At 42.0% G+C, this 25926-nt stretch overlaps 1 protein-coding gene across 1 annotated transcript in view; it reads left to right on the plus strand.

Annotated features, from left to right (window-relative positions):
* The window catches only part of galnt13 (UDP-N-acetyl-alpha-D-galactosamine:polypeptide N-acetylgalactosaminyltransferase 13), a 399948-nt gene that overhangs the window by 232960 nt on the left and 141062 nt on the right, over positions 1-25926 (plus strand). The window contains exon 5 of the mRNA XM_063052267.1: positions 23444-23651. Within this exon, the coding sequence (XP_062908337.1) occupies positions 23444-23651 (208 nt within the window). The remainder of the gene's footprint in view (positions 1-23443; positions 23652-25926) is intronic.

Genomic DNA, 25926 nt, shown 5'->3' on the forward strand with positions numbered 1-25926 from the left:
CCATCAGATCTCTGAATGGACAATGTCTCTCTGGTGCTTCTTGCTCCTCCCCCTTTTCCCAACCATGATTCCCCTTTCCCACTCTCAGTCCACAATAGAGACCCATATCAGAATCAGGTTTATCATCACTCACATAGATCATGAAATATGTTTTCATTTTGCTGCAGCAGTACAGCACAATTCATTTAATTAGTACAGTATGATGAAAACGTCTGAGGCACCAGAGCTTTGTATATGTGCCTAATACTTTTGCACAGTACTGTGTGTGTGTGTATGTGTATATATATATATATTATATATGTTTTATTGCAGTTTATAGTTTTTTATTGTGTATTGCACTGCACTGCTGCCGCAAAACAACAAGTTTCATGACATACGGCAGCGATATTAAACCTGATTCAGATTCAGATTCTGATTTCCATAGATGTTGCCTGACTGTTGAGTTCCCCCGGCATTTTGTATGTGATGCTTAAAATTTCACCTGCGTTTTTTCCAGCTCATTTTTCCAACTAGTCCAGATCGCACTGCATGCTTTGAGAGCCTTCCTTGCTGTCCACTACACTGCCAGTCTTGGTGTTATCCACAAATCTGCCGATCCAGTTCACCGTATTATTGTCCAGATCATTGCTATTGATGACAAACAACAATGGCCCCAGCATTGTACCCTGTAGCACACCACTGTTCACAGGCCTTTACCCAGGGAGACAACCATTTAATACCACTCTCTGGCTTCTCTCATGAAATCAATGTCTAATCCAATTTACTACATCATCCTTAATGCCAAGTGACTGATCCTTCTTGACCAATCTCCCATGTAGGACCTTGTCAAAGGAACACTCACAATGCGCTGGAGGAACTCAGCAGGTCAGTCAGCATCAGTTGAAAAGATTAGTCGACGTTTCGGACCGAAACCCTTCGTCAGGACTGAAGGAAGAATTTTGGGGAGGGTTTGAAGAATACTGGTAGTTGAAAAAAACAGTAATTTTAAAGACAAAGGGGTGGGGAAGGGGAAGCAGGGAGGTGATTGGCAGGAGAACAATGCGAAGTAGCAGAAGGAGGCGGAACTATGAGGGAGGTGATGTGAAATAGGGATAGAGGAAGGTGGGGGGAGGGAATTACTGGAAGTTGGAGAATTCTATGTTCATACCAAGGGGCTGGAGACTACCTAGACGGTATACAAGGTGGACCTTGTCAAAGGCCTTGCTAAATCCCATGTAGACAATATCCACTGTCTTTACTTCATCAATTTTCCTAGTAACCTTCTCAAAAAAACTTTGTAAGATTGGTTAGACACAACCTACAATGCACAACTCATGTTGACTACACCTAATAATGTCTCGAATAGCCAAATACTTATGTATCCAGTCCCTTCGAATACTTTTCAAAAACTTGTCCACGACTGAATTCAGGCTCAGTGGTCTATCATTTTCCATCTGATTCTTAGACATTTCTTAAACAATGAATCATTTGCTATCATCCGGTACCACACCCTTGGCTAGTGATGTTTTGAAAATTGTGCACAAGCCTCCCACAGATCTGAGAAAACACCTTATCAGGCCTAGGGACTTATCCACCATAATCTGCCTGAAGAAAGCAAGCACTGCTTCCTCTGTAATCTGTATACCATCCTTGATCTCACTGCTGTCTTTCTTCAGTTCGTTAGACTGTGTTTGTCTCTTGACTAAATACAGATACAAAAGATCCATTTAAGATCTCCGCCGTGTCCTTTGTCTCCATGCATTGATGATCATGCTGATTTTTAAGAGGACCAACTTTGTCCCTTGCTATCTTTTTCTCTTAATACACTATAAGACTTAAGAGCAGAATTAGGCCATTCGGCCCATCGAGTCTGCTCCATCATTCTGTCATGGCTGATATATTATCCTTCTCAACCACATTCTCCTGCCCCCTTCCAGTAAGCTTAGATGCCCTTACTAAACAAGAATCTGTTAACATCTGTTTTAAATATGCCCAATGACTTGGCCTCTACAGCCACCTGTGGCAATGTGTTCCACAGGTTCAGCACCCTGTAGCTGAAGAAATTCCTCCTCATCTCTGTTCGAAAGGGATGCCTTTGTATTCTGGTCCTAGACTGCACTACTATCTGAAACATCCTCTCCCCATCCACTCTATCTAGGCCTTTCAATATTTGATACATTTCAATGAGGTCCCTCTTATTCTTTTAAACTCCAGCCAATATATGCTCCTAAACTACTACTCTGGACCCTCTCCAATGGCAGCGCTCAGATAGGGGCCAAAAACTGCTCACAATATTCTAAGTGTAGTCTGACCAATGCCATTATAAAATCTCTGTGTTACATCCTTGCTTTTTATATTCCCGTCCTCTGGAAATGAATTAACATTGCATTTTCCATCGTTACAACCAACTTAACCTGTAAGTTAGCATTGATGGAATCCTGCATGAGAACTCCCAAAAGTCTGTTTACATCCCTGATTTCTAAATTTACTCCCTGTTTATAGTCTATGAAAATAGTCTATGCCTTTATTCCTTCTTCCAAAGTACATGACTATAGACTTCCCTACACTGTAGAAACCCTTGGGATTCTCCTTCACTTTGTCTGCTAGAGCAACCTCATGCCTTCTTTTAGCCCTTCTGATTTCCCTGAAATATTCTTTTTCATTTCTTGTACTTAAGTACCTTATTTGTTCCTTGCTGCGTTTATCTGCTATGCACTTCCTTATTCTTCTGAACCAGAGCCTCTGTCTCTCAAAAACCAAGCTTCCCTAAATCTGTTAGCCTTGCCTTTTATTCTGACAGGAATATTCAAACTCTGTAATCTCAAACTTTCACTGTTGAAGTCCTCCCTCTTGCTAAGCACACCGTTGTTAGAAAACAACCTGTCCAAGTCCACCCTTACTAAATTGTTTCTGATCCAATCAAAATTGACCTTTCTCCAATTTAGAATTTTCACTCTCGCAGTCTCTGTAGTTAGAACTTTCCTGAACACATTTGAGAAACTCTATCCCATCCAGCTCTTTTATAGTATTGGAGTCCCAGTCAACATGTGGAAAGTTAAAATAACCTATTATCACTACCTTATGTTTCTTGTAACTGTCTGCTATCTCTCTACCAATTTGGTCCTCAAGATCCTGCTGACTATTTGGTGTTCTATAATATAATCCAATCAATGTGGTCATAACTTTCTTGTTCCTCAGTTCCACGTATATAGCTTCAGTGGACGAGTTCTCCAGTCTGTCCTGCCCAAGCACTGCCGTGACTTTTTCCCTGTCGAGTAAAGCCACCCCTCTCCTTTTAATCCCTCCTGCTTTATCACGTCTAAAGCAATGGAACCCCAGAACATAGAGGTGCCAGTCCTGCCGCTCCTGCAACAAAGTCTCATTGATGGTTACAATGTCTTAATTCAATGTTTTGATCCATGCTCTAAGCTCTTCTCCTTTACCTACAATACTACTTACATTGAGGTAGACATAAGTCAGAGCATTATTCCCATATTTCAATTACTGACTTTGTATGTAGGCTTAACAACATCTTTCTCTGTAACCACTCCACTCTCTGCCGTGACACTCAGGTTCCCATCCCGGTGGTTTAAACTCCCTGGAACTGCACTAGCAAACCTGTCCTCAAGGATATTATTCCCCCTCCTGTTCAAATGCACATCTTTCCGTCTGTATAGGTCCCATCTTCCCTGGAAGGGAGTCCAATGATCCAAAAATCTAAAGCCCTCCCTCTTGCACTATAGCCTTCTACACATGTAAAACGGTATTATCTTCCTTTTCTGGGCTCACTATCATACGGTACAGGTAGCAGTCCTGAGATCACATCCCTGAAGGATCTGGTAAGTTATTCTGTTAACTCCCTGAACTCTGCATGAACTCGCATCCTTCTTGCCTAGGCTATTAGTGCCCATGTGGACTGCTATCTCTGGCTGCTCAGCCTCCCACTTAAGAATGCTACAGACCTGACGTGAGGTGTCCTTGACCCTGGCAGCTGGGGTACGACATGCCATCCTGGAATCTCATTCGTATCCACAGAACCTCCTGTCTGCTCCCCAAGCAATGAATCTTCTATCACTACAGTTTGCCTCTTCTCCCACTTCCCTTCTGAGCCATTGATTGCCTGTCCTCTTTCCCCTCCTGATGGTCATGCAGTTACATGTGTCCTGCACCTTAGGTGTAATTACTTCCCTCTATTGCTTATTAATCAACACCTCAGCCTTCCTGAATGGTCATTGAGTTCATCCAGCTCCAGCTTCAGTTCCCTGAAGGGGTCTGTAAGAAGCTGCAGCTAGATGCACTTCTCACAGGTGTAAGCATCAAGAGATACTAGAGGTCTGTCTCTCCTCATATCCTCCAGGTGGAGCATTCCACTATCCTGCTTGGCATTTCCACTGCTCTAACTGTGTGGGGATAAAAAAGGAGGAAAGACCAAAAATTACGAAAAAATTTGTCTACAGCCCCCGCCTTTCTTTGCCGATGCCCCTTTGAGCCAAAGCTTTAAGCTCGCCACTCTAACACTGTCCAACTTTCGCAATGGCCGCACCACTTAAACCTAACTTCTTTCTATTGACCCTTTTCCCACAATCTCAGACACACAGAATGACCCGACAGGCCCCGCTCGCTCTTTCAAATCTCGTTCACAAGAATGTACAATTCAGTGGCTCCTCGTGGTCTCTGGCGCACAGAATGTCCTGGATGATAGTGCTTGCCTTTTCCTTATTTGATAAAGATATGACTTCAGATATCAGATTTATTCTCTCCTTGATGCCCATTGACCAGAGTTACTAATGCTTGATGTCAAGTCATGCCTTTCAAGCACAGTTACTGTTGTCTAATCCAGGGGTCCCCAACCTTTTTTGCACTGCGGACCAGTTTAATATTGACAACATTCTTGCGGACCTGGGGGGAGGGGGGGTGGATGGGGGGGTGGGCGTTTAATCACGACTGGAATATAAGTGATAAGTCAACTATAAGTCACTCATCAGTGGCTAATACACTCAATTTCTTTTCTAAAAGGGTTTATCTAACGAATTTAATATCAAATACACAGCACATATTTTCCTCGCATAAATATAGTGATAAGTCAATTATAAGTCATAAGAGGTTTCCTTCTGTCCAGTCTATTCCGCAATTTAGTTTTCATTGCATTCATTGCAGAAAACTCCGCTTCGCAGAGATATGATGTTGGAAATAGAAGCAATGTTTTCAGTGCTTTCGTGGCTACCTCAGGATATTCAGCCTTGACTTTGATCCAGAATGTCGGCAGAGATGTTACGTCAAACATACTTTTCAGCCCACCGGCATTTGCAAGCTCGAGGAGTTGATCTTCTTCCCGCGCTGACATGGATGATTCACCTGGGACATTCACAAATGGGTCACGGACCCATTCCTTTGCACATCTTGGGTCATTTGCGGTTGGGATGTAACACTCAAATTCTGTCAACAGCGAAGATAGGTGTTCGCGCACCAGCTGTGAGCCTCAGTGTCTCCCAAATTCCCAGCTAACTTTGGAAACATGTCAAATATTCCCCTGTACACTCACCGTCCCCACAGTTCCAGTTTGGCTGTGAAAGCAGACACTTTATCTGCCAACTTGAAGATAGTTGTCATTCTCCCCTGAAGTGACAAATTGAGTTCATTGAGCAGGTTGAAGATGTCACACAGATAAGCGAGTTTTGCTATCCACTCCTCGTCACTGAAGTGGGCTGCCAGTGGTGACTTTTTTCCTGAAAGAAATCTCTGTAGCCGCTCTCTTAACTCAAAAACACCGGCCAGGGCTCTCCCCCTTGATAGCCACCTGACTTCAGTGTGTAAGAGAAGGCTTTTGCGCTCTGCATCCATTTCCTCGCAAAGCTGCTCAAACAGACGTGAGTTAAGGGCTTTTGCTTTGATGTGATTGATAACTTTAACAACGTCACTCAATACGCTGTTAAGATCAGGTGACATTTTTCGGCTAGCCAGCATTTCCCTGTGTGTGTCAGAGTGTGTAGACTGGCATTCAGGAGCAACCTCTTTGACTCGGGTAGTGAAACCAGACTCATTAAGCCGTTCCAACAACTGTGCTTCGATCCTCCCTGAAACTGTGGTAGCTGAGAGAGAAACCTGTGCCATCTTGTTAGCTGCAGCTTCTCCCAACAGTTCAGGGCACATGTCCTCGGCAGCAGGCAGAATCAATTCTTCACCGACAGTGAAAGGCTTCTTAGCCTTAGCAATACGGCTAGCCACTAAGTACGACGCTCTCAGAGCAGCAGCATTTGTGGAGATGGTGGCTCTCAGCACTTGCTTCTGTCCCGCTTGCTCACGTTTTTTCCGCTCAAAAAACTCAACGGGTTTGTCTTTAAGTGCAGGGTGCGTGGACTCAAGGTTTCGAAGCAGTTTTGAGGGCTTCATTGCCTGATTAGACAGCTTGTCTCCACATATCACATACGGGGGGCTTGGAGCGTGCGAGTCACCGGTCACCATAAAGCCATATTTTTATGTACGACTCGTCGTATTTTCTGTTGAAGGAAGCTTTCTTTTTTTTTGCAGTCTCAGCCTCAGCTGTCTCTGCGTTATCATCATCGTTAAGCCTTTTATGTCCTCTACCACCTCTTCCAAAGAAACTCTCAAGCAGCGTTTGTTTTTTACTCATCAAGTAGTTGCAGGTTAATACCCGACTGATGACCTCGCGTGGGTAATGACCTCGAGTGCGTTCAAGTTCAATAGTGGGCCTGACAGGGAATGAAGAAAGGTGCGGTTGACTCATATCGTTTCCTCGCGGCTCGGGACCGGTTTGCGGCCCAGTGGTTGGGGACCACTGGTCTAAACACTGGAATTCAATTCCTTGGTCCTTCTTTAAACATTTCATGCTACATCCCAAGAAGCTGCTATATTGCTAGTCCTGTAGTCACAACTAGGCCCAATAGTGTAAAATATAAAGTACATAAAAAAGATATATTGTTACTACTTTTTAAATTCTAATCATTAATTTGAATTTGAATTGCATAGCCTCTTTGGTGGGATTTGAACTGTATTATTTTGGTTGGTATTCCAAGCCTTTGAATTAATAGACTGGTAAATTATCTTTGTGTTAAATGATTTGCTAGACTTTAGTTAGAGTATTACAAACAAAACCAAGAGCATGCTAAAGATGTGAAGGATTTTCTGCTATGTTCTAGACACCGTTGGCAAACAAGGACACTTAAAATGCGTTTGAGGTCAGAAGTTGTTGGAAAAATAACCTGAAAATACTTTGAAATCCAAACAAACGAATGCAAAACTTTGCAAGAACCATCTAAATGTGTATCAAGGTTGTGGCCAGCCTTAAACCTGAATCTTTGTTTCTTGGCATGAACAGAAAATAAACTTGTTTATTGAGGGATTGTTGCAGGAAGAAAGATGTGATCTGTTCCCTTTACTTTACCTAACTTGAGAAAAAATGCAAATATTTTTTTCCTGGCAGGTTTAGCACAAATGGGATCTTGTCTTCGGCTTTGATTGACCTTTGCACTTCTTGCGCATGAATTCCTTGCAATCTATTCTGTTTTATGCACACTCTTCCTCCTGGGGACATTTCATGACAGCACTATGGGCAGATGCATCAGCCAGTGGACCAAAGGGCTGTCTGCCTTCTTACAGACTTGATGAGTTTTACTTGGATCCATAATGCTGAACTTCTAAATCACTATTTTGGAAGATTCCAATTTCCAGTGAATGGAGATGTATAATAATACTTTAACATGATAAACTATTCCCTCTTTGACAAGCTCCTAATCTGACATGTCTCTAACAACTGAAGCTCATCTTGATTTTTTTTTAGATCGGGGTGAATTCTAAATGATATTATTGTCAACCCATTCCATATGAATAAGCACAATTTGAGCATTGCCTTAACTTTTGTCAAGATTTCAACCAAAGTGGAAAATCTAGGCTTTTTTAGAATTTATTTTAAAAGTTAAATCTTCTTTCCATGTGGTACTATTAAACTCGGAGTATCATTTTGTTTGGATGAAAACAGATATTTACCTAAGTATAAACTGTAAACTGAGTTAGATAAGGCAACTAATCTACTTCTACTCTTCAAACTAGGCTTAAATCAAAGTTTTCTGTGCTTGGCATTTATATGCCATTTATGCCATCTGATTTTGCAGTGCCACGAGTTTCTGTAGGTGCTAACATATCTAAAGACATAGAGTATATTTCTATTTTCTCTTCATGAAGAAAACATACCAGAAAATGCACCCAGAACATATCCATGTGGAAGCTTTGTAAAGGTGTACTAAGTACCCTTCGATGTCAAAGCAAACTGGTCTATGAGCAATAGACATGGAGAAGAAAGCATGAGCCAAATCAATAACAGCATAATAACTGTCAGTCCCACTAGAAAAGTTCTCAATCAGTGTCACAACTTCTGGTCCAGCTGTGGTTGTATCTGTTTTAACTTGCAATAACCAATGGTCATATGCCATGATCTGCATCCTGCAGATGGTCTGCATCCCAGAGTGCTTAAGGAAGTAGCCCAAGAAATAGTGGATGCATTAGTGATAATTTTTCAAAACTCATTAGATTCTGGACTAGTTCCTGAGGATTGGAGGGTGGCTAATGTAACCCCTCTTTTTAAAAAAGGAGAGAGAGAGAAACCGGGGAATTATAGACCGGTTAGCCTAACATCGGTGGTGGGGAAACTGCTGGAGTCAGTTATCAAAGATGTGATAACAGCACATTTGGAAAGCGGTGAAATCATCGGACAAAGTCAGCATGGATTTGTGAAAGGAAAATCATGTCTGACGAATCTCATAGAATTTTTTGAGGATGTAACTAGTAGAGTGGATAGGGGAGAACCAGTGGATGTGGTATATTTGGATTTTCAAAAGGCTTTTGACAAGGTCCCACACAGGAGATTAGTGTGCAAACTTAAAGCATACGGTATTGGGGGTAAGGTATTGATGTGGATAGAGAATTGGTTAGCAGACAGGAAGCAAAGAGTGGGAATAAACGGGACCTTTTCAGAATGGCAGGCAGTGACTAGTGGGGTACCGCAAGGCTCAGTGCTGGGACCCCAGTTGTTTACAATATATATTAATGACTTGGATGAGGGAATTAAATGCAGCATCTCCAAGTTTGCAGATGACACGAAGCTGGGCGGCAGTGTTAGCTGTGAGGAGGATGCTAAGAGGATGCAGGGTGACTTGGATAGATTGGGTGAGTGGGCAAATTCATGGCAGATGCAATTTAATGTGGATAAATGTGAAGTTATCCACTTTGGTGGCAAAAACAGGAAAACAGATTATTATCTGAATGGTGGCCGATTAGGAAAAGGGGAGGTGCAACGAGACCTGGGTGTCATTATACACCAGTCATTGAAAGTGGGCATGCAGGTACAGCAGGCGGTGAAAAAGGCGAATGGTATGCTGGCATTTATAGCGAGAGGATTCGAGTACAGGAGCAGGGAGGTACTACTGCAGTTGTACAAGGCCTTGGTGAGACCACACCTGGAGTATTGTGTGCAGTTTTGGTCCCATTATCTGAGGAAAGACATCCTTGCCATAGAGGGAGTACAAAGAAGGTTCACCAGATTGATTCCTGGGATAGCAGGACTTTCCTATGAAGAAAGACTGGATGAACTAGGCTTGTACTCGTTGGAATTTAGAAGATTGAGGGGGGATCTGATTGAAATGTATAAAATTCTAAAGGGATTGGACAGGCTAGATGCAGGAAGATTGTTCCCGATGTTGGGGAAGTCCAGAACGAGGGGTCACAGTTTGAGGATAGAGGGGAAGCCTTTTAGGACTGAGATTAGGAAAAACTTCTTCACACGGAGAGTGGTGAATCTGTGGAATTCTCTGCCATAGGAAACAGTTGAGGCCAGTTCATTGGCTATATTTAAGAGGGAGTTAGATATGGCCCTTGTGGCTACGGGGATCAGGGGGTATGGAGGGAAGGCTGGTGCAGGGTTCTGAGTTGGATGATCAGCCATGATCATACTGAATGGTGGTGCAGGCTCGAAGGGCCGAATGGCCTACTCCTACACCTATTTTCTATGTTTCTATGAACCATCAGGTTTCTGAACTGGCCAAACAGGTCTATTATAAGGGGATGAGGCAGGATGAAGAACCCCCGCGTTTAAAAGGGACTGGTCTGGTTCATCGATTTCCTTATACCCTCCTGGAATACAATACTGCCTGGCAATTACTGTTTATGATGGCAAGTTCCCACTTTGACTTTCGAACCAGAATAGATACCTTCCTAATACCAAAAGCAAATTTTCCAAAGGGTATCAATATAGAAGTTCTCATTGACAAATCAATTCCCATAATGTTTTCAGGAGCCCGGGAGATGAGCATGGGAACTGCCAATAGCGAGGCAGACCTTTGTTTGTACAGCATCCATAACTGATATCCCATATACACAGACTCCCCTGTATACAGCTATGGATGACCATTTAATAAGGTAACCTCAGCCCCAGTGTCCACCAGGCCGATTCACCACTGCTTAACGCCGTGTGACCACCAAAGTGTAATTGGTACGTATGGCCTCATGTCTCCTGGAACGCAGGAAATATGAGTTGCCATAGCAACAGCGGAAGTCCCGGAGCCCTGGCCCTACCCCTAAGTGACACACTCAGTAAACCACCATCTAGGGTCCAATTCACCCAAGTCGGGATACAGCCAGGGAACATCCTGCCTTTTGGGATAACAATGCAGTTTGATGTAAGGGCCAGAAAGGTGACCAGTCCCTTTATCTTGGCTATTGAATGCAATCCATCAGGGTCACAATGCTGACAGTGTAAAACATAAAGAGCACCAGTAGGTACACTGTCAATGATCATTTAGCAGGGACAGAAACATTTCATTTTACCAAGATGGGAAGAGGAGCTCTTTGATACCAATTGCTGATACAATTGCTGGCACAGCTTTCGGCTGCTTTGGAGCATTCTTAGTTCCATTCATCATACATTCAGATTGCCTCGCTGCTGCCGGCATTTAAAAGCAGCCTTAACCAGCACCTATTCCAAATGTACCTCTGACCCTTCAAGTTGGAATATTAGACTGCTCCAGTCTCTGCAAGAGTCCAACCCTCAGCTGGCCTTAACAGCAAGATGCCTTTCCACTGTGAGGGTCCCATTCCCTCAGTTGGGTGCATGTGCCAAGGGGAAAGGGGAGAGCCTCAGGGACGTTAAAGGCATTGTTATTATAAGTGACAGATTGCGTTGCATAACACGGAGGTGGGAAAAGGCCTCTAGAGGGGTTTTCCAGGGACGAGGAGATGTATCCCAATCCAAAGAGGCAGGGTAGCGAGCATGAACAGCTTGTATAACCACTGCCCACAGGGAGCATTCAGCTGTGTCGGCCTGACCAGCCTGCAATTCGGCCAAGACCAAAGGAGCATTGTTAATGACCCTAACTGACTCATTAAAAAACAGTTGGGAGGCTCCTAAATCCCATAGGCAGGTGAGCCAGCTGGGCAAGGATTCACTTGGCCGCTGACACAGCCTTTGGGTTAAATCCTGTAGCTGAGCGATAGTGTGGTTACGAATGGTGGTTTCAGCGGTGATACAGATGACTGCTAGGGCTTGATGTTTTTCATCAGCAATCCAGTAATCCTCTTTACCTTTTGCATGTCTGTGGGTCGCACCTCAATTACACTGTTCTTGTCCCCATCCGAAGAATCAAAATACCAGATATCCCTGTCCCAGATATCTGGATGCCAGTCATCCTGCAGGACCATAGGTTGGACCTTGGCAGGATCCACTGTCATACAACTGCACTGAATATGGTGCTTTTGCATTATGTTAGCCAATCTACATGCCACAGCAGCTCGTTTGACTCCAGAAAGTGCATTCTTGTGCTGTACATGCTGTTTCATTTAAGAAAGTGTTCTGAGAATTCAAGTACGCCAACTCACACTGCAGTTGTGAAACTTCCTCAGAGAGCTCAACTTTCTCAGCATTTAATTGTTGTAATGCAGTCATAAAAATCCACCCTACCTGAGGCAAACAACCCCTCTTAGAGGGAAAAGCTGTATGCTTAAGACATTATAATATTGCACATGGAAGCTTAACATTACATAATTCAGCAAATGCCTTCTCCCAAAATCAGGGAGGACCCAATTTACACAGAAATTTAGCCAGTGATCCAAAACCCTCAGAGTTATTTGTCCATCTGGAGACTTGGTAACACCCGGCTCTGGTATCGTGCGACTTGCTTGTCCACCACCACATTTTCCTGGACCCTGCTTGCAGTGCCTAAGTGTAATGGGCTGGGTTGATCAGACCCAAAATACCCAAACAATTCAAGTGGCCAGGAAACATGTTTCTGTAATTTACTTACAAGCACAACAAAGTTACCTAAGCCTGATTTATCACTATAAAACTGAAAGCACAAGTGAACCACACAAAATGCTACATAGTAAGTTACAAAGATTTCAGAGATCAAGTGTTCAGTTGATTGCTGCTGTCATCAGGAGACTTGATTTTTGGTATTGTTGTAGGAGCTCTGAATTCCAACTCAGGAAACCCCCCTGGGTCCGTCCTAACCAACGACGATCGTGATCCCTAGGTCTAGCTGAAGTCCCAAGAACAGAGCTAAAGGTGCCTCAATAAATAGGGTTTCAATCCATAAGCATAGCGAGACATACAGAGACAAACTACTTGATCTTTTGTTCTCATGGCACTTACTCAGCATAGTCTCTTTCATTCAAACAACTGGTGTTCATCAACAGACATCCTGATGCCACTGTATCTGAGGCCAGAAGAAATCTAGCCACTATCAGCAAACAGTTAACTAACATACAGTGTTGAACCTGTATAGATATCTTGACATCTTGCTCACAAAGAGAGTCTGAACAGCTCCAATTGATAACCATTCAATATTTTATAAAATTTAATACAGCACAACACAGGGGTCAATCTTGTGAGTAGCCAATGTCACTCTAGTGCAGACTGGAAAGATGAACTGTGTCTGAAACAGTGACTGGTAAACTTTATGGAATTAATGTTGACTCCCAGGAAATTCTGGAGAATTGCAGAACTTGACAGTGAGTCAGGTCCAGAGGTTTCCATTGGAGGTTTTAGTTGAGATGGAATGAACAAGATGGGGATCAGGATACCCATCAGAAAACCACTTCACGATGAAGGCATTGAGACTAGATAGCCAGCAGACAGGTCCTCAGGTCTTGAATGCATTGCCATGTAAAGTTCAATAACTTTATATGAAAAGGTCAATGAATGAATACTCAAATCCTCTATCACATCAACTATATCCCTCATCTCAAAAACACCTCCTGACACCAAACCTCATGACTTGCTTATATAAAAAAAAATCTACAATTTGGAGTTAATACTCGAGCTTCACTTCAGCTTGCATACTGTACCTGACACTGCTAAATGAGGAAGACTCAAGCCACATCTTGCACGTGCTGGCAGATATTGCCAACATCTCCAAACACAATGTACGACGTTTACTCTTGCACCTGACAAGATGGTGCATGATTGGAGGCAGCAGTAGCTATCCCGTGACGGTTCTAAACTTCAGGGTTTATATGATTGAGGTGCTGCTGCTGGATCTGTACGTAGAGGGATTTCCAAAACCATGGAGAATAACTACATCTTGTCTGCCTATCATACTTAGTTTATTAGCTACAATTGGCATAAGCTTCTACCTCTGACTTTTCCCTATCCTCCAGCCATAAAGCTAAACTTACAAACGTCTCCTTTTAGAGTGTCAACAGAAGTGATTATGGGTTTGAAAGGCTTAGCAAATGAGGAGCATTTGATGGCTGCAGACCTGTATTCACTGGAGTTCAGAAGAATGAGGGGAGATCTTACTGAAACCTATCAATATTGTCAATTTAGAACGGAGTTGAGGAAGAATTTCTTTAGCCAGAGAGTGGTGAATCTGTGGAATTCGTTGCCACAGGTGGCTGTGGAGACAAGTCATTGGGTATATTTAAGACACAGGTTGATAGATTCTTGATTGATCAGGGCATGAAGGGATATGGGGAGAAGGCAAGAGATTGGGGCTGAGAGGGAAAATGGATCTGCCATGATGCAATGGTGGAGAAGACCCAGTGAGCAAAATGGCCTAATTCTGCTCCTATATCTCATGCTCTAATGGTCAAGAACCGAAACCTGTCCAGTTCACTCTATTTCATACATAACACCGCAAGTTCTGATGTTAGCAATGCACATAATTTAGTGCTGAATTCATGATGTGACGGAGGCAATGAGCAGCTGAAATATGAAGTCACTTCCTGTTTTATAGCTCATATCTCAGGCCGTGGGCTTCTTTGGGAAGACCAGTATTTATTCCCCTTTCCCTATTGCCCTTGAGGTACCACCATGAACTTTTGAAGCCCTTTTGGTGAGGGTACGCTTAACATGGCGAGGTCCAGGATGTAGATTCATTGATGATGAAGGAACGGTGTTATATTTCCAGGTCACGAAATATTTATTTGCAAGGGAATTTGCAGCTGGTGTTGTTTTCCCTGCAACTATTGGTCTTAGCTTGCTCGTTGTTAGAGGCTGTGGCTCAGGAAGTAGCCCAGGCTGTTTTCATCCTGTTTTTGATCCATATACTGCAGTAAGAATGGAAACAAATATTTAGAAAGGTGGGAGAGTTTCCAATCAACAGGGATTTCAGGTAATGTCTCTCTTTTCCCTGATGTGATATTGAAGTTTCTGTTAACCAGACATGTGGAAAGAATAACTTTGCATTGCAGATTTGTGACTTTCAAATGGCAGAAAGTATTTAGTGTATCCGGATATGAGTAACTCACAACAATATTCCTTGCTTCTGGCCTGCTTTATAGCTATGGTACTATAGTTGATTTTCTGGTCACTAGTAACCTTTGGGATGTTGCTATTGTTCCCTTCCACACCCTGTGGCGCATCGCGTGGCAAACTTTGCCGTTTCTTTAGCATTTTTGTTTTATGTGAGGCCAAGTTGCTAGCTCGACACTCAACTCAGCATGGATGGAAAACGTGTAAGGAGCTGGCCGGATTCGAACTCAGAACCACTCACCCCGAAGTCGGTGTGGATGCCACTACACCAACGGCTGGCAACTTTCAGGGTATTAGTGGTGAAATAGTGATGGTAATGTCATTGAGAGGTAGTGTTTACATTCACACTTGTTGGTGCTGTTGCTTTTCTGTCAGCTGCATGTTGTGAATATGACTTGCCATGTATCAGTTCATGCATTCATGTCGTGTAGATCCGAACTTATGTGGGCATGGATGACCTCATTTGCTGATGTGTTGAAAGTGGAAGTGAACACAGAGTCTTGTGTTGTGCTTCACCAGGTTGTCACCTTTATTTTCTGGTACAGCTGGTTAACAAGAGCATGCCCTTCTACACTTTGAACCAGGTTTGATCCCTAATGTGTTTATAATTTGTAGAGTGTGCTGATCTGATAGTTGTGGACATCTTTGTTGCTGCCTTTGGTCCACTATGCCTCAAGCATTTTCAGTTTTGAGCTGACAGATCTGTTTTGGTTCTATGTTATTTAACACGTTTGTACTACCACAGTAAACACAATCCCTTGATGCAAAAAGGGTACTTCATCTCCACAAATATTTAGCATTGTCACTTCTACCAGCAGTGCCACGGACACATTCATCTGCAATGAATAAATGAGTGAGGAGGAAGCCAAATTGATTAAGACCATAAGACACAGGAGAAAAATTAGGCGTTTGGCCCATCATGTCTACTCTGCCATTCATTCATGGCTGATACTTTTTTCCCCTTCCTCATACCCACCTTCTTCCCGTAACCTTTGATGCCGTGTCCAATCAAGAACCTGTCAAGCTCGCCTTAAATACACCCAACAACCTGACCTCCACAGCTGCGTGTGGTAATAATTTCCACAAATTCACCACCCTCTAGCTAAAGAAATTTCTCTGCATCTCTGTTTTAATGGACGTCCCTCTATCCTGAGGCTGTGCCCTCTTGTCCTTGACTCCCCCCACCATGGGAAACATCCTTTCCACATCTAAGCCTTTCAACATTTAAAAAGTTTCAGCAAGATCCCTCGTCATCCTTCTAAATTCCAGTGAGTACAGACACAGAGCCACCAAACGTTCCTCGAATGATAACCTTTTCATTCCTGGAATCATCCTTGTGAACCTTCTCTGAACCCTCTCCAATGCCAGCTCACCTTTTCTTAAATGAGGAGCCCAAAACCGTTCACAATACTCAAGGTGAGGCCTCACCAATGCCTTATAAAGTCTCAGCATTACATCCCTGCTCTTGTATTCTAGACCTCTTGAAATGAATGCTAACATTCATTTGCCTTCCTCATCACTAACTCAACCTGCAAGTTAATCTTTTGGGTGTTCTGCACAAAGACTGACAAGTCCCTTTGCATCTCAGATTTTTGGATTTTCTCCCTGCTTAGAAAATAGTCTACACATTTATTTCTACTACCAAAGTGCAAGACCATGCATTTTCCAACATTATATTTCATTTACCACTTCCTTGCCCATTCTCCTAATCTGTCTAAGTCCCTCTGCAGCCTATCTGTTTCATCAACGTTATCTGCCCCTCCACCATTCTTCATATCATCTGAAAACTTGGCAACAAAGCCATCTATTGCATCGTCTAAATCATTGATAGACAGCATAAAAAGAAGGGGTCCGAACACCGATCCCTGCGGAACACCACTAGTCACTGGCAGCCAACCTCCTTGTATTGGTTCATTTATTTTCTGCCACAGCGTCAGTCTGGCAGCGATGTCTTTCAGCATGCAGCTAGCTCAGTTAGCGCTGGTGGGTTTTGGGTATTGAAGTTAGTTCCCTCTTGGGACACATTCCGATTCTGTTCTCCTAGTATTCCCAATGCTTCTTCCAAGTGTTACTCAAGGTGGAGGTATGGTGGATTCCGGTTCATTGGGACACTTCGGGACTAGTACATTTTAGCCCAATTAAGCAGCTCTCCCATTAAGCTGAAGTTATAAAGGTATAAAAAAAACTAAACATGAGAAACAAGTTATTTACTTAAATGAAATACAGAACAAATTAGAACACTACCAATAGTACTACAGTACTATAAAACTATATTAGTTCCTAATACTAATCTAGTGAAGAATTCATCCAGTTACGTAATGAACAAAATCAGCGCAGACACCTAGTGCCAATAGCTTTCATACAATGCTATCGATGATTTCATCCTCTAAATCTTCATTTTCATTCTAATATTCAAGATGATTCTCAATACCTTCACATTCTTCATAGTTCCTAACTTGTTGAAGTAATGAACTTGATCGGCAACAGCCTTCTGCCCCAGTTAAGCAGCATAGGATCCCAAATAAATGAAGGGAATCCCAGCTATTCTCTTGTTTAATTTTTATTCTTTCAGATTTGACCCAAATAATCAACTGCCCCAATTAATGAGAATCCAATGTTTCTTGATTCATCAGCTGAGGAAACTGGTCGGCAATCAAGAAGGGTTGAGGGGGGACTTGATAGAGGTATTTAAAATTATGAGGAGGATAGATTGAGTTGACATGGATAGGTTTTTTCCCATTGAGAGTGGGGGAGATTCAAACAAGAGGACATGAGTTGAGAGTTAAAGGGCAAAAGTTTAGGGGTAACATGAGGGGGAACTTTTTTACTCAGAGAGTGGTAGCTGTGTGGAATGAGCTTCCAGCAGAAGTGGTTGAGGCTAGTTTGATGTTGTCATTTAAAGTTAAATTGGATAGATATATAGACAGGAAAGGATTGGAAGGTTATGGGCTGAGTGTAGGTCGGTGGGACTAGGTGAGAGTAAGAGTTCGGCACGGACTAGAAGGGCCGAGATGGCCTGTTTCCGTGCTGTAATTGTTATATGGTTATATCAGTGGAACAAACATGTTGCTCATATCTGACCTTAGGCCATGAGACTTAATGGGGTCTCATGTTAATTCTGAAGACTCCTAGCAAGCACCATGCTGCTTGTAAATCACTGCACTGTTACCTGTAGGTTATCTGACTGCTTGTGGTACAGAATATGCTCAAGAGATTTTGATGGAGGCATCAGGCACATGATCTGCACTTTGTGATTCAGCGAGTGTAGGCAGTTCAGGAATGCTCTTAGAATTTAGATTTCAAACCACATATATTTGTGAGGAAGACTTTTCAGTGTCAGCTAGGCTGAGAGTAATGTTGAGTCTGAAAGAGTTGTGTAGGTCAATGCTAGTTTTGTATTGTATTTTCTGTTTCAATGCAGCAGTTAAAATTGGCTCATTCAGCTGTTTCAGAGGGAAGCTGGGAGTTTGATGCTGAGCACGAACCACACTGCATAAGTATATTAGTTCAGGTTTTGTTCCAGTATAGTAGCTGTGCAGTGGTCAGTATGAAGATTATTTTGTTTTCAAAACTTCAGTGTTATTAATGAACTGTTAGAACAGATCAGGGCTCTCCGCTGTTCTTAGTCATCTTAGGTTAATTTTTTTACATTGGCATGGGGAGCATGATGTCAAAACATATCAAGTATTTACACAAATATTAAAGAAGACTGTAAAAGATTGCAAAATAAAACCTCCCAGGCAGTTTATAACTACAAATAAAAAAACAAGGGGGTAGCTGGGGAGAGTTAGAATCACTCAAGAACGAAAGAGGGGATTTATGCCTAGAGCCAGAAGTGTGGGTACTAAATGAGGACTTTGCATTAGTATCAACCAAGGAGAAGGATATTGAGGATGGTGGTGAAATCTCTGTGGAGTATGGCCGTATTCGTGGGCATGAATAAGAAGGAGGAGGTGTTTTGTCTGGTGAGGAACATTAAGGTGGATGAATTACGAGTGCCTGATGGGGCTCTTTCCTATGTTACTGATGGAAACGAGGAGAAAATGCTGGGGCCTTCATGGACATATTTGTATCCTATTTAGCCCCGGATGAGATCCCAGAAGACTGGAGAGTAGCTAATTTTTAAAAGTTCAAATTCAAAATAAATCTATTACAAAGTACATATATGTCACCATTTACAATCCTGAGATCCATTTTCTTGTGGGCATACTCAGCAAATCCATAGGATAATAAGCACAACAGAATCAATGAAAGACTGCCCAATTTGGGTGTCCAACTCAAGAGCAGAAGGCAATAAACTCTGCAAATACAAACAGAAAGCAAAAATAATAATAAATAAATAAGGAATAAATATCGAGAACACGAGAGGAAGACTCCTTGAAAGTGAGTCCATTGGTTTTGGGAAGAATTCAGTAATGGGACAAGTAGAGTTGAGTAAAGTTCTCCCCTTTGGTTGAAGAGCCTGATGGGTGAGGGGTAATAACTGTTCCTGAACTTTTTAAAGAAGGATAGCAGGGATGGCAGGGATAATACAGCAAATTGTATGTCCGAAATCTGTGGTGGGAATGTTATGGGAGAGGATTCTTAAGGATAGGCTATTTTTGCATCTGGAAAAGTATGGGTTTGTTAGGGAGAGTCTGCATGGCTTTGGAGCAGGCCATGTCTTAAGAACTTAATTGAACTCTTTTGAAGAGATGATGAAGATGATTGATGAGGGCAGGGCAGTGTATGTTGCTGACATGATATTTAGTAAAGCATTGGACATGATCCCTCATCGTGGTCTGATCCAGAAGATTGAGAAACATGGAAACCATGGGGATTTGGTAGATTAGAAGGAGGGGTGTTTCATTAGCGTGTTTCCCTGACTGGAGGTCTGTAACTAGTAGTGTCCTAATGAAGAAGGTTGTTAAAGGATACAGTGGGATTGAAATCTGTTGGAGATATGGGCAGAGAAATTGCAGGTAGACTTTAATCCTGACAATTGTGAGGTGTTGCATTTTTGGAGGCCAAAAGTAAGAGGAAACCATATACATTAAATGGCAGGACCCTTTGGAGCATCCTATTCAATATACACTCAGTGGTCACATTATTAAAAACACCCGTGTACCTGCTCGCTAATGCAAATATCTAATCAAAATTGTGACAAAATCTTTAAATTCTGCTCTCCGCATCCCAATTCGAGCAGTCCTGACAAGAAGACAGGTGCAGCAGTGCTGTAAAAAAGACAGTAACCAGTCAACGAAAGCAGGGGCACATACTGCAGACGCATGTAACGGAGTGGTTGAACAAACATAGCTACTTTTCTCTGGAGGCTGATGGGAGATCTGAGTAGATTTATAAAATAATGAGAGCCATAGATACGTATGTTCTTCAAGAAGGGAGTTAAAGAGGGCACCAGATCAACACCTTATGCTGAATTTTGTTAGAGCATATAATATTTGGACAAAGGAATCAACTGAAGTGGAGAACATTACATTCTTGAAATGTTTTTCCAGTTTTCCTTGGCAGTAAAGAAACATGTTGGTATGGGTTAGAGTGGAACAGTGAAGAGTTAAGGTAAACAAGTGGCCAGAACTAGTATTGCGAGCACAGTAACTTTAGTATTTAGTGCTTTTTTTCTTTTCCCTGGGGGCGGGGGGGTTCTTTGTATTTTTTTTCTTTTTATTTCTTTTTTTTCTCTATGATTAATTACATCATGAGTTTGGAAGTCTATTATACCTGTGTTATCTGAAATCTTTTCTGTATATGTTTATTAACATTAAGATTATTCCAATCTCTTTCTATCAACATTGTTATTTTGTTAATGATTTTGGAAAAATTAATAAAAAGATTTAAAAGGAAAGAAAGCAATTTTGTTCTTAAAACTTGTATAGCACTAACTCCAAAAAACAGAAAATATGATTGAGTATGCTATTGAGTGAGAACTAATTGAGTAAGGACATTACCATTGAGTAAAAATTGCATAAAAAGTTACTGTCTTTTGTTTAAGTAACGAAGTTTTTTTTTAAAATGTCAAAAAGTAGAATGAAAACCTTAGATCTCATGCTTTGGTGTTGATCATGAATTCTTAACCAATCACACAAAAGAGTCTCAATTACGGTCTCATATCATGATCATTATAATTAGAAAGGAAATATATTATTCCTTATATTAATGTCTCTTATTCCTCAATGTATAGGCTGTTATAGATGAAATTTGGTATTATGTATAATCTTGCTGTACCTCATTTTCTTTCTTGTTTTCTTAATGCTTTTGTTGCCCTCCATTATTGGCCTTAAACTTTGCCCTGTTTTGTCACTTTACAAAGGAAACTGAGATAGATTCGTAGCAAACACTTGGAATGCAAGGTGCGCTGATAGGTCTTTTCAAAGTACAGTGGATTTCATTTAATTGGTCCTTTGGTTAATCGGGAGTTACTTATTTGGGACAACTTTTAAAGAACAAAAACTAATCAAGAACATCATCAGCATTCCCTTCATTTATTTATGACACTATGCCACCTAATTGGGACAGGAAACTGCTAGTGTAATTTGTGTGCATTTGTGTGGCCATGAGACACTACCCCGCTTAGAACAAATAGTTTTCAAATAGCATCAGTTGTGCATGCCTGTGTTCAAAGCACAGTGATACGTGTCACTGAAAGTTGGCAAGAAATAAGCAGAGCTGCTCTGCGTACTATGGTTTCAAGCATTCAAACTTAGAGATGACAGAAATGCCTGGAAGCGAAGATGTAGCAACTTCACTACTTCAACAAGTTGGGACTACGAAGAATTTGAAGGTATTGTCAATCATCTTGAATGTTACAAATGAAAATGAAGAGTTTGGAGCACAGTATTGTATGAAGGCAGTCCATTATCTACAGTAGGTGTCTGCAACAATTTCATTCATTTATAGTCAATCAAAATAATGTGGCAGATGAATTCTTCCCTCAATAACTATCAGGAACTAATGCACAGTTTTATTGTACCATCAACACACATCAAAGTTGCTGGTGAACGCAGCAGGCCAGGCAGCATCTCTAGGAAGAGGTACAGTTGATGTTTCGGGCCGAGACCCTTCGTCAGAAATAACTGAAAGAAGAGCTAGTAAGAGATTTGGAAGTGGGAGGGGGAGGGGGAGATCCAAAATGATAGGAAAAGACAGGAGAGGAAGGGATGGAGCCAAGAGCTGGACAGGTGATTGGCAAAAGGGATATGAGAGGATCATGGGACAGGAGGCCCAGGGAGAAAGAAAAGGGGGGAGGGGAAAACCCAGAGGATGGGCAAGGGGTATACTCAGAGGGAGAAAAAGGAGAGCGAGAGAAAAAGAATGTCTGTATATAAATAAATAAAGGATGGAGTACAAGGGGGAGGTGGAGCATTAACGCCACCTCCCCCCCCCCGATCACTCCCTATGCGACTCCCTTGTCCATTCGTCCCCCCCATCCCTCCCCACCGATCTCCCTCCTGGCACTTATCCTTGTAAGCAGAACAAGTGCTACAAATGCCCTTACACTTCCTCCCTTACCACCATTCAGGGCCCCAGACAGTCCTTCCAGGTGAGGCGACACTTCACCTGTGAGCCTGCTGGAGTGATATACTGCGTCCAGTGCTCCCAATGTGGCTGTCTATATATTGGCGAGACCCGACGCAGACTGGGAGATTGTTTCGCTGAACACCTACTCTCTGTCCGCCAGAGAATGCAGGATCTCCCAGTAGCCACACATTTTAGTTCCATGTCCTATTCCCATTCTGATATCTCTATCCACGGCCTCCTCTACTGTAAAGATGAAGCCACACTCAGGTTGGAGAAAAAGCACCTTATATTCCGTCTGGGTAGCCTCCAACCTGATGGCATGAACATTGACTTCTCTAACTTCCGCTAATGCCCCACCTCCCCCTCGTACCCCATCCGTTATTTATTTATGTACACACATTCTTTTTCTCTCTCTCCCTTTTCTCCCTCTGTCCCTCTCACTATACCCCTTGCCCATCCTCTGGGTTTCGCCCCCCCCTTTTCTTTCTCCTTAGGCCTCCTGTCCCATGATCCTCCCATATCCCTTTTGCCAATCAACTGTCCAGCTCTTGGCTCCATCCCTCCCCCTCCTGTCTTCTCCTATCATTTCGGATCTCCCCCTCCCCCTCCCACTTGCAAATCTCTTACTAGCTCTTCTTTCAGTTAGTCCTGACGAAGGGTCTCGGCCCGAAATGTCGAGTGTACCTCTTCCTGTAGATGCTGCCTGGCCTGTAGCGTTCTCCAGCAACTTAGATGTGTGTTGCTTAAATTTCCAGCATCTGCAGATTTCCTCGTGTTTGCATTTTATTGTACCGTAGTAGTATTGATAGTTTTCTAATTTCTTAAGTATTTTATTTAAATATATAACTTGTTGCTAAGTTAAATGGTAGTTTGTTTTTTTTAATACCTTTTTAACTATTTCTGTGAAACTTTGGCTAATTGGAACAGCTGCTTAGTTGGGTCAAAATATATTGGTCCCAGTGTTTCCTAATTAACCGAAATCCACGGTCTTACAACTTTCTACAAAGTGCCATTCTATCTGTTGTTTTACACAGATGACAACACATCACTTAATGCACCTGATTCCACGTTATGTTTCAGCTCCCATTTTCAAAAGAAACTGTTTTTAGGCAAAAGTTCCACAAAATAAATTTTATATTTCAGATTTTTTTTAATTGTCGAGTAAATTAGCTATGAATCACTTCTCTGCAGATTTTTTGAAGAAACCTTTGGAGAATTACGTTAAGAATTTGCAAGTTCCAGTGAAGATAATTAGGATGGAGCAACGATCGGGTTTGATTCGTGCCAGACTTCGGGGTGCAGCTGCTTCAAAAGGGCAGGTCATTACTTTTCTAGATGCACACTGTGAATGCACTGTTGGTTGGCTTGAGCCCCTACTAGCGAGAATAAAAGAAAACAGGTATGTTGTATTGATATCTGTATTAGAAATTGATAAAACATATGCCATTTGTGTGATTATTTAATTCCAAAGCATTTCTGAGTTTGATCTCATGTTATTACCCCACAGGTCAGAAAAATTGATTTTACTTTTACAAAGTCATAAAGGTGTCAGGTGTGCTTGCAATTACAGAATGATCTCAGGTCCTGATATAGGAATAAGTTTTGTTTACAGCCTCAGTCATTTTTCTAAGTTTACGAACACTTGAAATGTACCATTGCACTTATCTGAAGCCTCTTGCAATCCCTTTATTTAATGGAATTCTATCTTAGTTCCTGTGATAAGCCTCAGTCATTGCACAATATCTGAAGGATTTTGTCATGTTAGCATTATCTGGTTTGAACAGGTTGCATAAAGGGCAATATTATACTTCAGAGTAGAGTTCTGTAAGTTAAAATTCTAGAGAGGCTGATGATCACAGAGTTGACATCAATATGTGTGTCTAAGGTAGGCAGAAACTGAAAAATACAAGTTTAATGCATGATTGATGTCCTTGAAATAATAGAGCGTTTGACAGAACGTTTTGATAAATGGTACGGCAAAATAAAGCTATAAATGTTGAATATTAACCTTATTCTTCATATTGTTATAGTGTCATTAATTTGCCCTCTGAGCAAAACTAAATTCTTATTTAGATTTTTCAATTTTGATGTGTAAGGCTCTCAGGATAAAATTACATAAATGGAAGCACAGTGAAGATGTTTTAGAACATATAACAAACAGTGGAACAATGTGGGCCCTTTGGTGATGATGCTAATCAAATTTTCCCCTCCTACATTACCCTCTACTTTTCTTTCATGCATTTGCCTATGTAAGAGTTTCTTAAATGCCCCTATATGTATCTGCCTCTACCACCATCCCAAACTGGCCATTCTATGCACCCACCACTCTCTTTGCAAAGAGCTTACCTCTGACATCCCCTCTATACTTTACTCCAATCACCTTAAAAGTATGCCCCCTTATATTAGACATTATTGCCCTGGGTAAAAGACTCTGACTATCCACGCTGTCTCTGTTGTTTATCATCTTGTACGTCTCTATCAAGTCATCTCCCATTCTCCATCACTGCGAAGCCCTAGCTCACACTACCTGTCTTCATAGAACATGCCCTCTAATTCAGATAGCATCCTTGTAAATCTCCTCTGCACCCTCTCTAAAGTTTCCACATCCTTCTTGCAATGAGACAACCTGAACTGAACACAATATTTTTGTGGTTTTATAGAGTTGTATACTACCTCGTGGCCTGTGATCTCAAGCCCTTGACTCATGAAGGCTAATGCACCATACGTTTTCTTAACAAATTGCTCTGTAACTTTGATGGATCTGTGGATGTGAACCTCAAGATCCTTCTGTTCCTCCACACTGCTAAGAACCCTGTATTCTGTCTTCAAATTTGACCTTCCAAAATGAATCTCGTCACACTTTTCAGGTTGAACTCCACTTTCCACTACTCAGCCAGCTCATCTTGTCAATATCCTGTTGCAACCTACAACACTCCACACTATCCACAGCTCCACCAATCTCTGGGCCATCTGCAAACTTAGTAACCCATCCTTCCACTTACTCGTCTCATCATTTACACAAATCAAAAACAGCAGGTATCCAGAACGGATCCCTGCAGGACATCACTGGTCACCAACCTCCAGACAGAATATGCTCCATCTAATACCACTCTCTGTCTTCTATGGGCAAGCCAGTTTTGTGCCCACACAGCCATGTTGGATCCCATGCCACCTGACTTTCTGAATGGGCCTACCTTATCAAATCCCTTACTACAATTCACTTACACCACATCCACCTTCATCACCAACTAGAACTAGGGGATATAGCCTCAAGATTCAGTGGAGTAGGATTTAGGATGGAGATGAGGAGGAACTGCATTTCCTAGAGAGTGTTGAATCTATGGAATTCTCTGCCCAATGAAGCAGTGGAGGCTACCTCAGTAAATACATTTAAGAAAAGGTTGGATAGATTTTTGCATAGTAGGGGAATTAAGGGTTATGGGGAAAAGCTGGGTAGGTGTAAATGAGTCCATGGCCATATCAGCCGTGATCATATTGAATGACGGAGCAGGTTCGACAGGTCAGATGCCTGCTCCTGTTTCTTGTGTTCTTATGTGCTTATCAATGTGCTTTGTCACATCCTCAATGAGGCTCGTGAGGCATGAATTGCCCCTCACAAAGCTATGCTGAATATCCCTAATTATCAGAATCAGAATCCTTTATTATCGCCAGGT

Source organism: Mobula hypostoma, chromosome 6 (assembly GCF_963921235.1).
Source record: "Mobula hypostoma chromosome 6, sMobHyp1.1, whole genome shotgun sequence".
Taxonomy (NCBI): Eukaryota; Metazoa; Chordata; class Chondrichthyes; order Myliobatiformes; family Myliobatidae; genus Mobula; species Mobula hypostoma.